This window comes from Otolemur garnettii, unplaced genomic scaffold (genome assembly GCF_000181295.1).
Source record: "Otolemur garnettii isolate 467f Iridium unplaced genomic scaffold, OtoGar3 scaffold00232, whole genome shotgun sequence".
NCBI lineage: Eukaryota > Metazoa > Chordata > Mammalia > Primates > Galagidae > Otolemur > Otolemur garnettii.
The window spans coordinates 1,519,803-1,534,404 of NW_003852627.1; the positions used below are offsets into that span (position 1 = coordinate 1,519,803).

The window sequence follows — 14,602 nt, forward strand, 5'->3', positions numbered from 1 at the left end:
CAGAAACCATCTATTTGATACATGTGGCTCTGAAAAATGTGTCAAAATCAAAACCTCTGTGTTTCTTCCCAGCCACTAGAGGCCATGCATGGATGGCTCCTCCCTACCACTGTCCCTGGTTATCTCCTTCACTCTGCTATTTCCCTCCCCGCTGTTACAGCCCTGCCCTCTCTCTAAACTTGAGAGAGTTTAGACAGAAATTACAAATGTCTTGGGTTTAAGATTCAGGGCCATAGGCATACAGTGGCTTTCTTTGGTCTCATGGGAAACCTCCATCCATGACGTTAATGAGATAAGTGTCACCTCACATCCCTGAACATGACATGAGGTGTATTTCCAGATGCAGACGGCCACTGATAAACTTTCACCCCAACATGTACCCATGGAGTGCCTGCTGCGTACATGACATGAAACTGGGTCCCTGGGGACACAAGATGAAAAAGACATGCAGCAAATGCAATAGTTGAATTTATCTTGGTGATTATAGAATCACAGACCAGCTTGTAATTGGAAACTTCTGTTGGTTTCTATTACAGCCCTTGCGTGGGTGGGGAGGGGGTGTGACTTAGCTGCACAGACATCTGAGAAGTGGTCCCCATGCCATCTCTCTCAGCGCTCCACCACCACCCAAAAGAAAAAAAAAATGACTCCTAAAAACAAATATGGAAAGAGAGCCAATCAGCTGTGTAGTTTACTGGCTCCACGGTTCCCCAGTGTGGCCAGTGGAGAAGAGCCCAGTCCCGGGGTCGGAAGGGGCTGTGCTGGGTTAGCCATGGAGACTCAGGCAAGCCTCGCCCCACACAAAGCCTCCGTCTGTTCATTCGTAAATTGAGATTCTTACTTTGTAGGATACTTGGGACGATTAAATAAGGTGTCTAAAGCACATCATGTATAAGTGCTTAAAATTAAATATTCTCTCTTTTTGACAATGATTTGATAGTTTGGGGACTTGAATGCTCGTATGGCAATTTCTCCCAACATACTGGGCCAAATTAATTCTTCCCATTTTCTCTCCAGCTAATAGAAGGAAAGGCTGATCTCTCAGGTTATTTCTTATTATGCATCTGTTAGGAAGACTGATGTGTGCCCTCAAGGCCCCACCATTTACCAGAACTGAGAAACAAAGGGTTTTCCCCGAGGAAAGAAATACAATCACGTGTATAGCAGGAATCCTTTTTGCCTGCCTCAAAGATGTTACCTTTAAAAAATTCAGTTGATCTAATTTGGGTAAAGGTTGGGATTTGTAGATCCTCCTAATTTTCTATTGCTGTCATGTAAGTCAAAGACTTTAATAATTTTACCTAGACACACGGTAAACTTCTCATTTCCCCAAGTGGAAAAAAAGGAAAACGTCAAGCCACTATCGTCCCACATAAGCCAAGAACATGAATTTGAACCTGTTAAGCTGTTTACAGTCTTCACTAGAAAAGTCAATTCTTTTAAAGAGAGAGATTTATGTTTTGTTCCTTTTCTTCATACAAATGTGACTCGGGACTTGGGGATCTACTTGTTTTCAGCTCCAGAGCTTTTGATTTTAAAGATTCTCCATTCCCATTAGTGACTGTGAAGCACAGGTGGCCCTGGTGAAACGCAGAGGGCATTGTTACATAAAGGAGGTGTCCTAACAAGGGATACTCTTGGCTGTCTCCCAACCACTCCGCTTCCTTCACCTGACCAAGTTCTGCTCAGAGAACAGCCACCCAAGTCAGAGCTTTCTGAGACAACCTTCCCACTTGATCCCTTCCACCCGCTTCACACCTCATCACTCCCCAGCTCTGCACTGGGTTTTCTTCTGCTTCCCAACTTCCAAGCTGATCCCCGCCTCGGAGCCTCGGCACCTGCTGTCCCCTCTCCCTACAAGGCTCTTTTCCCAGCTCTTCACAGGTCTGACCTCTGCTCATCTTTTATGAAAATCACCCAACTTACCTGGGTGAGCTACAGCGGCCCCACATTCCCCAATACACTCTTATCTCGCACCTCCTTCTTTGTATCCTTCACAAGGTTTACCACAGTGTGGAGCTGCCCTAGTCCATCATTGGTTAGCTGTTTCCTAATAGTGTAGGCTGCATGGTGGCAAAACTCTTGTCTTTGGTCTTCTCTGTTCACTGATGTATCCCCCGTGCCCGGGACTGTGCCAAACACGTATGCACTTTGTCATTTATTATTTTTAAAACAGCTCTATGTATAACAGTATCTGTGTTATTTAGTGGTAAAGGAATCAGCAAAAATTGTTCAAACACTCATTCCCCCAAACAGGGCCACCTCCTGGCCTTTCCTTGGTATGCCTTACCTCTTCTTCCACCTCAAGGCAAGGGGCACTGTTTACCAGGAAAAGTGCAGGCCTGAGAGCCAAGCAGGGCATGCTACGCGGGGGCAGGGTCTATGTGGGAGGGGCACATTTATTTATTGCACGATCTATTCCAAATTTCAACTCCAAAGAGGCTGACTTTAGTGACCTCATTGACAAAATGTTCTCCAGACCAAAATAATAACCTTCATAATACATCTGGCAATTATTATATATATATTTTTAAAGTATATCCTAATCCCAAGCTCAGAGACCTGGGTACTTGCCTGTTGTTTAAAAATGTCTGAGGGTGGAGTTTGGAACGTGGAAGTGAAATCACCTGTCCATCGTCTTATCGTGAAACAGATAGCAGTGTGCTGTGTGCTCTCCTTGTAACTGAGAGCACAGAGACTGATAGTCATATTCCTGACCTGTCGGCAGCTCACAAGCTGGGCAGGGACAGACCAAATGTGAACTAGTAAAGCAGGTGATAAGGGCAGAGACAAGAATATGCCCGGGGTACTGGAAGTAGGAAGAGGGAATCAGCGGAGGGAGGCAGCGGCTAAACTTAAAGGACAAGTAAGAATTGGCCAGGTGAAAGTGGTAACCAGAAAATACTCAGAAGAAGAGACTGACACCCCCTGCAATGGGCCTTTTCTTTTTGTGAGTCTCCCACAGTGGCAGTTTGTTTACATGGGGAAAGACCGCCCCCAGGGCCTTGGGCATGGCCATGGAGATTTCTGGGCCCCCAAAGTGTTTGTGGATTAAGGAAGCCCCTTAATCCACAGCGTCAGCTTCTTTCTCAATCACAGCAAAAGGGGAAACGACATGGTGAAAACTCGCTTGCCTTCGGTGAGCCGGGAAACTGCCAGAAATTCAGCGTTCACCCGAACCTCGTCAGAGGGTCCCATGTAAGGAGGGTGTGTTCCACCCCAATGGAGAGAAGTTCCTAAAATTTTTGAAAAGTGTATCTGGGAAATATAAACAAGATGAAAGGAAGAGGAATGTGCTGGAAAGGGAGAGGTGGGCGGGGTAGCCAGAGAAGTAGAAAAGAAATAATTACTTTTACAAAGATTGAAAGTGATGGCTGATTCGGCATAAGGATTAAAAATACAAGTGTGGAGTCGGCGAGACCAGTGTTTGCGGCCCGCCAGTCCCATTTCCTAGCTGGGTGGCTTTGAACATGCTTCTTAATCTTCCCAGAAGTCAGTTTTATCATATTATTTACAAAGGCAAATCTACCCACCTGATATGTCTGTCAAAATGAATGCAAACTTGGTGCAGACGTTTATTTAAGTCTTTTTTAAATCAGTGATTATGCTACGGACATTATAATAGAGTCTATCTTACATTCCATTTTATTATTAAGTCATGGACATCATTATCATCAGTGATGCGTGCTCTGTGGAGGGACAGGCCACATTCCGCATCCCTGGCACTCACTTGATTTTGACGAACTTCCTACACGGCACCGTGTTCCGCACACAGGTCTCGGTCAGCGGGTCTATGTCCTCCACGATGACAAACGGGGCCTCTTCCAGGGTGACAATGCTCAGATGGTTGTCGTCTGGCTCACAGTCAGAAAAGGACTTGTATCTGGGCCACACGGCGTGCCTCAGGCTGAGGGTCTGGTTCTCCCACTTGCCCACCTGCGGCACAAACACAAAGACACATCTGTGCTTCCTTGCATCAGTGACTTCTTAGGAGTGAAGTCCTTCCCTACAGGAGGTGCAGGAGAAGGACTCTTTCAGGTTTAAGGGCCTTTCTGCTACATATGGGAACAGAAGCATCTGCGTCTGGATCAGGAGAAACGGGCATAGAGAAAACAGAGGAGCCGGCAGCTCCCCATCCCAGCCCCTCCCAGGCAGAGAGGAATTAAAAATGCATGCCTGGGGCTGGTGCCCGAGCTCCGATACTTTTAGAGCCCCCTAGGTAGTTCTGATGTTCTTCCAGAGTTCAGGACCACTGATATCATGGATAGAGCATGGACTTTTAGAATCAGAAAGGTCTGGGTTTGATTCCCCAACTCTGCCACCTGCCAGCTGTGTAATTCTAGGCGAGCTGCAGATCACTAAGAACGTCTGCTTTCTCTTCTGTAAAACAGGCTCATTTCCTCCTCCTTCATAAGGATGTCCTGGAAATTAAACAAGGCAATGTGCGAAAAGCAAAAGCACTGTGCCTGGTACACAGGAGGAATGCTATACTGTTTTCTTTTTTTTAAAAAAAAAAAAATATAAAGGAGAGAAAATGAAAAGGAGAAACTTTTTTAAAAACATTAAATAAAGAGAAAGAGGAGAGGAAGATGAAGAGTAAAAAGGAGAAGAGGACTGGGGGATGGGACAACACAATGGCGGGCAGAGTAGGTGAGGACATGAGAAGCATCAGTTCCACCCCAGAGATGGTTCTATTTAAGTTGCAGATTAAGGCGAACTTTTATTAATCTGGCACAGAGCGGAGACTGCTCCTGCTTAGCGTACATCAAGACCTGTCAAAACAGAATCGATTATATTCCCTCTGAGCAGCAGTCGGCATCTTAGTGAAATCAAATTGAAGGCTGTATGTTTTGAACTTTAATTTTATTTGACAACTTATTGGCACTATTCACGTACATGCCGGGGGAAAGCTGCCCCCACATCTCTCTCTCTCCTTTCTCCTCCTGCTTCTGTGCACAATTGCATGACACCACAGGTCAGCCCTTTATTTGTAACACTAGCCTCAAGGAAAACACTTCATCTGAAAAACCAAGTGCCAAGTCCAGGCTTATCTGTGTTGACATGACCCGCTCACCTCTCCTCCTGTAATGTAAGTGTCACCAGAAATGAATCTGAGGCACTTAAAGAGAATTCAGAAGATGCTGGTCACCAAAGGAGGTGATAGAGTGGGGAGAAAGAAGAGAATCAGGGCTCTCTCTAAGACTATGGCATCATTTGGGCTGGAAAGTTTTAGGTGGCTAAACACCTGTGTGGCTAATTTTCAAAACTATTAAGAAAAGAGTATAATTGTGGTGGATCTGTTACCTAGTTCAATGTAAGCATTTCACATTGTATATCAAATCAGTACACTGAACCCCATAAATGCATCAATGTACACAGTTATGATTTAATTTTTAAAAATTGTCCAGCTTCACAGATACCTTCTTTTGTGAGACAAGAAAGTCAATAGTGTAATTTGGTCAAACGTGTTCATCTACCCATGCTATGATGTGTAACATAGGTTAGGGAGAATATTGACCCCATTTAATTCTTCACTCATTCAACATAAAATTTTTGAAGACCTACTATGTGCCAGTACCAGGCTGGGACAACAATCATGGATAAAGCAGAATGCCTCCTGCCTTCTTGGAATTTTCTGTCTGTTGCAGGACAATAACCAAACCTAAAATCCTTAATATGCAAATAGATAGAGATAGACAAGATTTTCCATTTAGAACATATTGTGCCAATGCCCTTTCTTTCAATTTATCTTAGAAATCTCAGCCACAACCTTAGGAAAGGCTGAGCAGTTTGGTGGGAAAGAAATTGACTTTTGAAGCCAAACAGAACTAAGTGTTAATCCTGGCTTCCCCCATTAGCTGAGGGGCCTTGGAAAAGTCATTTAACCTCTCTGAGTTTCATTTCCTCCATTTGTAAAATGTGAAGAACAGCAAGTAAGCCTTTAACTGAGCCAAAAACATACCTAAAACGTGGTTCACACAACTGAGCATGATGCATAATATGCCTGGTAGCTGCTATTATTTTATTATTGTTATTGTTGGAGGCATTTCAAATACAGATCAAACAGCACCTGACCGATAAAGTCATCCCTGGTTTCCTTAGTAATGTGAAAATTAGCATTTCCTCAACATAGCATTTTGATACTATAATTTTAATAACATCATTTTTGAGTACTTCTGTATAGTCAGGAAATATGCCAATATCAAAACTTAGTTTAATTCTCGCAAATTCTACATTGTAAAGATTATTATTGTAACTGCACAGTTCATGGAACTGAGACACAGAGAGATTATGTGGCTTGTCCAAATTCATACAGCGAGTAGGTGGAGGGACCAGAATTACACCACAGGGCTGTCTGAATCCAAAGGCGCTTTCTCACTATGTAAGCAGTGCTTCTATTAATTGAGCTGCAGTAACCACGTTATAACCCTAAGACACTTCTTTCCTTACAGACTTGGCTCCTGGAGTCACAAGATAACATAAATTAAGGCAAAGCATCTTTGATGATACCACTGACCACATCTCATAAACCTTACACCATGGTGGTCAAGAAAAGTTCCAGCCCAAGGCTGACACCTGCAAAGAGAGATTGCAAAGTGTAATACCTTCCTAAATCTTTTCCGAGTTCCACTCCCCCTTCCTGACATGTCCAAGGAAGCACTCGGTGGTCAGCTAACGAGGATGAAGGCAAGTGGTGGGTGGAAAGAACCTGACCAGGAGCCGAAGCTGCTGTGTAAATGCTTCCCTAGAACATGAGCACGCTTACCTCCTCTGAGTCTGATAGGCTTCTCCATACCCACTCCTATGTACCAAAAATCCCCACTACAAAATTTTATGTACCAGATGGGAGAATAGACAGTACTCATTTTTCCTTTCCTATGTTCCTGTTTACAATGGACCATAACCAAGTCCAGTGTTTGTAGACATTGTTTGTAGGGTTTGCAGAGATTAATTCACTGTGTACGTATTCACTGAGCGAGCCCTAGGTGCCAAACACCAGGCTAGACACTGAAGATAACGTAGTGTAAGTGATGGAATTTTTAGGCTAATTGGAAGGACACATGAGTTGGTTATACAAAGACACACTTTCATACAAGCTGGGAAGAAAATGAAACATGGGTCTAAGAGAATATATGGGGAAGACTTCCCTGAGGAGGTGGCACTTAAGGTAAGATTGGAAATCACGGATGATTTGGAAATGAGTAGGTGGGTGGAGGATTTGAGGGAAACAGGAGAATAAGGAGCGCTCTAGACAGGCAGGGGCCAGATGATGGAAAGCCTTCTAGGTCCTATTAAAAAGCCAGAATTTACACTAAGAGTTTGCTACAGATTGGACATTTATGTCACCCCAAAATTCATATGTTGAAACCCTAACCCTATAGATTGATATTAGGAGGTGGAGCGTTTGGAAGGAAAAACCCTCATGAATAGGACTGGTGCCTTCATAAAAGAGGCCATAGAGAGATCCTGTGCCAGCCCACCACATGCTGATGCAATAAGACTTAGAACCAGGAAGCAGTTCCCCAGAGAAACTGAGTTCCTCAGCTGCTGGTGCCTCCACTGTGGACTTCACAGCCTCCAGAATCATGAGAAATACTTTTTTGTTGTCTATAAGCCACCCAGTCAATGGTATTATGTTATAGGTGCCCAAACAAACTAAGAGGTAATCTAGTCTATTAGCCAGAATGGAAAAGGATCACAGAAGTCATCACAGATATGTGTCCATATATAACCTGCCAGAAAGTGAAAGCTCTTTGCCCCCTCAATTCAATAATTTATGGAAAAGTTTTTGACTTGTACAAAAATAGATATTTCTATTACCCAGCTTGAATATTTAGCCACTCAGGATCAGTCTTATTTCAATTACACTCCCACTTTCTCTTCCCATACAATATCAAAGGAAATATCAGATGTCATAATTCATTTATAAATACTTAATTGACTTCAATATCTAATTGCATTTGCTTAACAATATTAGGCCTCAACAATCTATGCATTCATGTGTATTTTTTTTTATTAGATATAACTTCCCAGTCTAGGAATTTTTTATAGATAGTGATTGGTTTCTATGTACACAGATTCTAACTCAGGTCCCAGAGTGTGGATAGTTGTTAGTGGAATGAATGACCACAAAGTCTGAATTTTTTCTAAATATACAAGAGTCACAGGTAGATTGATCAGGGTGTCCATATGTGACTCAGCTTTGGAATCCTGTACACTAAGCAAAATACTGACACTCAAGGACCTGTGTGGTTTCTGTAGCTCTTGCTGCAATTTTAGCCTCCCGGGTTCAGAGTTGTTGAGGGCAGCTGTCTGAACAGACTCTGGGAGAGGAGAAAAAAGAAAATACTATCAGGCTAACACCACTTAAAAGGGGACTCCATCCACTCTGAAATGTTCAGGGGGGAAACAAGATCCAATGGATTAAACCCAGAATGAGACCCAGGAAGCCTCAGCTTCCATCACCATATTGCCTCTGCTTGCCTTGGTTTTTATAGGCATTAAATAGGAAGGGACTATGGGTACTCTGAGTGCCTTTCTTTTTTATTTCATTTTTTTAAAATTTCAGATTAATATGAAGGTATAATTTTTTAGGTTACATTGTTTTCATTTCTAAGGTAAAGTTCAAGTTGTAGTTGAGCCCTTCACCCAAGGGTCATGCTGTACACCCTCACACTGGGCACATTAGGTGAAAACTTGCCAATCACCCTCCCTCCTCCCCTTTCTTGTTTCCCTCCTCTTTCCTTCCCCTCACTACAATATACTTCTGTTTTTCTTTCCTGTGGGCATGTAGTTGTTTATATACTGATTTCGTATTAGTATTGAGTACATTGCATACTTGCTTTTCCCTTCTTGTGACACTTTACTAAAAAGAATATGTTTCAATTCCATCCAGGTAAATACAAAAGCGTAAAGTCTCCATCCTTTTTATGACTGAATAATACTCCATGGAATACATATACCACAGTTTGTCTATCCATTCATGGGTTGAAGGGCTCCAAGTGCCTTTCTTTAGAAGGTGTGCCCCAAATGAAAGAACCCAGTACACTCTGAAGATAGGAGCCACCAATCTCTTTCTCTCTCTTCTCCCCCCTTGACCCAGTAGTGACTCCCTGCTATTCTCCAAACTGGATCTTTGTCCTGTTCTTAGTTCCCTCCATAATAATGCCCACCACACACAGTGGAGTCTGTAGCTTTGGATCAGCAGTCCAGACCCAGTTAAGCTGTTCTGAAGAGTGACCCAATACCAAGCTTACACCACATTTTCCCTGCTATATTTCCAGGGGTAGGTTTTCAATGCATTAGAACAAGTGAAATGATATAGTCATATCAATCACATGTCCCCATTTCTAGACCTCAGAGGGAAAGTGAAGTTCCAGAACACCTTGCCAAAATTCTCATTAGATGTACACATAACCAGGGCAGGAAAGCATCTTTGTGTGTGTGTACATTGGGTGCACATCTGGATGCCACTGACTTTTCAAAATCAAGTTCATTGCTCTAGACCCCTTCTCCTCACCCTCACACGGCACATAAGAAAAGGGCTCAAAATCTTTAACACCACAGGCTTAGGGATGGGAAGACAGATGGACAGGTTCAAATCCTGCTACTGCTTTAGTTGCGTGACTTTAGACAAGCCACATAATCTTTCTGTACCTCAGTTCGCTTGACCTACAGAACGGAAATAACATTTCAATTTGCTATGTTGTTGTGATATTTAAAGCAAGATAATTACAACAAACATCTCTGAATACACCATTCCTACCACACAGAAAGTTCCCCAAACATGGTACTATTTGTTAAACCTGTTATCATTAACTCAATATTTATTAAACCGGTCTTTCAGAGAACGATGAACCTATGGTGCAAAAGAACTAACTGAGGAAGTGGAGACCTGATGTCCTGCTATGATTGGCTCTTGACTTTTGACCTCATTGTTTAAATCTTCTCCTCACCTATAACAGGAATGAGGAGAGTGGTTTGGACTAGGTCATCTTTACAGCTTTTCAGATCTAAGGTTCTATGCAAAGTACAGAGATAAGTTGGCCATCCGCAACTCTCTCTTAATTTGAGATCTGGGTAATGAGTATATAACTGGAAGGTGGGTGAAGGTAGCACTCCTCATCTGATGTTTAATTCTAGATGGCAACTATATGTTTGGGCACCCTGGAACCTGGGGAGAAAGAACAGCAGTGAACTGTGGTGTGGTAAGATGGTTCTGAGGATCATGGGGTTCTCCATGCTGCACAAAACTAGGGGTACTCAAATCTGAGTCTTTACTCAAAACTCTTCCTCATTCTCTAGAGAGGGACATAAGTTCAAATTGTGACTTGGCCAGTCCTAAGTGGGGTCCATTGGACAACAATGACAAAGTCAATAATTAACATTTATTGAGGTTTTGCTATGTTTTTCCAGGAAAAGCACTAAGTATTTTTTGTGCATTATAATGCTCAATCTTCAAAGCAGCTCTAGGAAGTAGATAACTATAATTATCCTTAGTGCATGATGAGAAAACTGAGGCTTAAAGTGATTAAGTTTCTTGTTCAGGTCAGATCATCAGGGTCACAACAGGAATTTAAACTTCATTGGCAAAAATCTAGAGCACTGCTAAATCACTGCCTTCATCTCTGAAATTTGGTTTCTTCATATACTAAAGGTTACAGCAGCCTCACGGTATTGTTGTAAGGATTACACAAGATGATAAAAATAATTCTTTCTGTTTCTGCTATTCTGAGAGCTTTAAATATTAATTCCTGTATTCCTAAAAATAAACTCTTGAATATCATGCTGCTTTTATTATCCCTATTCCTTAGCGAAGGACCTGAGGTGTGGAGTAACTTGTCCAATTCACAGAATTTGAATCCAGGACTCATTTTTAAATCAGGGAAGAAATTCCACTAGGACTTTTTTCTGGAGAAAAGGAGACAAGTTTGTCAAGTTTGACAGTGCTTAAATGTGACAAACACTACCTCAGCCAGATAATCAAAATGAGTATTGACAGTGATGAGTCATTTTGACAATGTTTGTCCTTAACATGATATAATGATATTGTTATGATGGTCTTCCTGTGTGGTCATAGAACCTCAGTCTAATTATAAGAAAACTATCAGAAAAATTCCTATTTGGGGATATTCTAAAAAATATCTAACCAGTACCCCTCAAAACTGTCAAGGTCATTCAAACACCAAGAAAGCTGTAAGAAATTGCCATAGCCAGGAAAAGATGAAAGAATTATTATGATTAAATGTAATATAGTACCCTGGATCAGATATCAAGACGAAATAGCAGAAGAGAATTAGATTAAAAAGTGAAGGAATTTGGATTAAGCATGTGTTTCAGTTAACAATAATGTATCAATTGGTGAATTAATTGTGACAAATACAGCATAGTAATGTCAGAAGTTAATAATCTGGGTATGAGAAACTGTATGAGATGCATGAAAACTCACTGGACTATCATGGCAATTTTTCTGTAAATATAAAACTATTCTAAACTGAATTGAATGAATAAATGAAGTTTATTCAAAACCTTTTTTAATTCAAAAGAGGGGACTTGGCATGGATATAGAGAGAAAAGCAAGCTTATACATGGTTGGGGAGACTACAAATTAGTACAACCTCTATGGAAAACAGTATTCAGATTCCTCAAAGAAATAATACCTACCATGTGTTCCAGTAGTCCCACTGATGGGTATTTACCCAAAGGAAATAAAATCACTTTATATAAAAGACACCTGAACTTAAGTGTTCATCACAGCACAATTTGCAATTGCAAAGGTGAAGAATCAACCTACGTCCCCTTCAATTCATGAGTGGTTAAAGAAAATGTGATATTTATACCATAAAATACCACTCAGCCATAAAAATGAATGAAATAATGTCATTTGCAGCAATGTGGAGGGAACCAGAAACCATTATCCTAAGTGAAGTATCTCAGAAATGGAAAGCCAAACACTGTATGTTCTCACTAACAAGTGTGAGCTAATAGATGGGTAGGCATGAGTACCAATTGATATAAGGGACATGAGAAACTGGGGCAGGGGCGTGAGTAACTAAGAGGGCAGGTGTGGGATAAGAACTTACCTGCTGGATACCACAAACACTATTCTGGTGATGAGTGCACACAACAAAATCCCTGACTTAAGCATTATGCAAGATAGCCATGTAATAAAAACACTTGTATTCCCTTAACTAATATTTTGAAATTTAAAAAAGAGGGGTTTTAACACATATATGCTCAGACAAAGAGTAGCAGACTTTCCAAGAATTTGAATTCTAGAGACACCTACCCTGACTTAAAATCCTAGTTTTACCATTTACCACCTGTGCCACTTGGGTAAATTGCTTAATATGTCTCTGCCTTAATTTCATCATCTGAAAAATGGGATGATGATATTGGTATGTATGTCACTACAAAAGTTTTGGGACAGATTGTGTTATGGTCCATTATTTCACTTCTAAGAAACGTATAACACACAGGATTGCTGAAAAGACTAAATTAATTAATATATGTAAATCCTATAGAGGAATACCCAGGACTGTGTGCTGTGTGTGGCTATTTTGATATTATTTTTTATTTTTTAATGTATTTTTTATTAAATCATAAACACATAGATCATGTATTCATTAATGCACTTATGGGGTACAATGTGCAGATTTCATATACAAGTAGGAACACGTACATCACACTGGTTACTATATACCTCATCTCGTTTACTTAATTATTGTGTTAAGACATTTATACCCTATACTAATAGATCCGACATGCACTCTTGCAATATGCACCATAGGTGTGATCCCACCATTCACCCTTCCTCGATCTGACTTCCCCCCATTATTATTATTATTACTTGTTTATTTATTTATTTATTTTGAGACAGAATCTCATGCTGTTGTTCTGGGTAGAGTGCCATGGTGTCATAGCTCACAGCAACCTCAAACTCTTGGGCTCAAGCAAGCCTCTGGCCTCAGTTTTTCTACTTTTAGTAGAGATAAGGGTCTGACTTTTGCTCAGGTTCATGTCTAAGTCATGAGCTCAAGCAATCCATGTATCTCAGCCTCCCAGAGTGCTGGGATTACAGGTGCGAGTTACCACACTTGCCCTATTTTGATATTATTTTAATAAATGGGAAATAAATCCTTTTAAAGAGGAGTTCATGTTATCTTATGTTTTAACTTCATAAAAGCTTATCTTCATACTAACCTTAGTCTGATTTAGACATAGGTTATTCCCCATCAGTGATTTTAGCCATAAATCATGTTTTTCTCCACATTTCCCCAAGGCTTCTGTAATAGCCTTGCTATTTTTCCTGCCCATCATTCATTTATCAATTTTTTGACTTTAGCATATTGATTTTTCCCTTGGAGAGATATCAGTTTTAAGAATAAGTGCATGTCCTTTATTTCTTACATCACTACATTTAGTCTGCCTAACTACGGCAGTTGGCTCAGGAATGTGCATGTGACCTAAGCTGAGCCAATGAGAACTTTCCCTGGGACTTTTGCTGGGACTGTTAAGATAGGGACATCTTGAGAGAATAACCTCTCAGAGAATGAATATCAAACTAAGAAACAGAAGAAAGAAATAAGGTGATGATAACATTTCTTGATCTCTTGTAACAGTAAAAGGTGATATTCTCCGGCACTTACTATGTATAAGGAATTATTCAAAATGCTATTTTAATTCCAGTAAACTCCTTATACACAAGAGAAAGTTATAGACAGACTGTTTTTTATCTCTTACATTATCTAACATTTATCTCTAATTTTATGCTTAAAAACAGTCTCCATTCACTCAAATATGCTGTGTAAAAGGAGAAAAAAAAATTTGCCTTCAAAACAAACTGAACTTTAGTGATGAACCTTTGAGTATTTTTGGCTGAATAGACTGAAGTTGTGAGGACAAAGAAAAATAATTGACCTCTGATGGAGAAAAGTGATTTTGCTAAAAGACACATGAAAAGAGAAAATTAACTTTGTAATGATTTTTTCCATTCTTATTAATAAAATTTAAATATAGTGCTTTTAGGAAGCTTAATTGCTCTTTGGCTCCTAGAAAGAGTTTTGTGAAAGGGCAGTGATTACTTATCAAAATGTTCAGCCAATATTTTCTCAGAACAGGGATAATTTCATCTCTAGAAACTGTATGTCTCAAGTTAATATCCACCCCTCATGTCTAAATGAATTCAGAGAGATGTCACAGAGGCTGCAAAAGGCTGGAAGAAATTAGGTTAATAGATGGCAGTAGCTCTTCTTTCAAAGGGATATGAGCATTTGATCTTATTCGATTTATTTATGAGATGCTTACAAGAAACAATTAAAATAACCTCATAACTGGTCTTCTGGTCTCCAAAACCATCTCCTAAAAACACATATCTAAACACCAAAATTACGAATCTACCCCTAACTAAATTCTTCCGTGACTCATACTACCTACAGAACCAAATCTAGACTAGACTCCCCTTTATGATAACAGTCTCTCTATAACAGAGGTCCAATCAACCTTGCTATTCTCTCTTTCTCTGGCCATCTTTATTTCTTCCTCTTTCTCTTTCTGTCACTCTCACATACACCCTATACATAGTCTCACACTAAAACACATA

The 14,602-nt window shown here is 40.5% G+C and overlaps 1 protein-coding gene across 2 annotated transcripts in view; it reads right to left on the minus strand.

Annotated features, from left to right (window-relative positions):
* GRIN2A (glutamate ionotropic receptor NMDA type subunit 2A) overlaps positions 1-14,602 on the minus strand; it is a 408,795-nt gene that overhangs the window by 73,362 nt on the left and 320,831 nt on the right. For both annotated transcript variants that reach the window (XM_003802071.3, XM_012812896.1), the window contains one exon: positions 3,731-3,936. In XM_003802071.3, the coding sequence (XP_003802119.1) occupies positions 3,731-3,936 (206 nt within the window). The remainder of the gene's footprint in view (positions 1-3,730; positions 3,937-14,602) is intronic.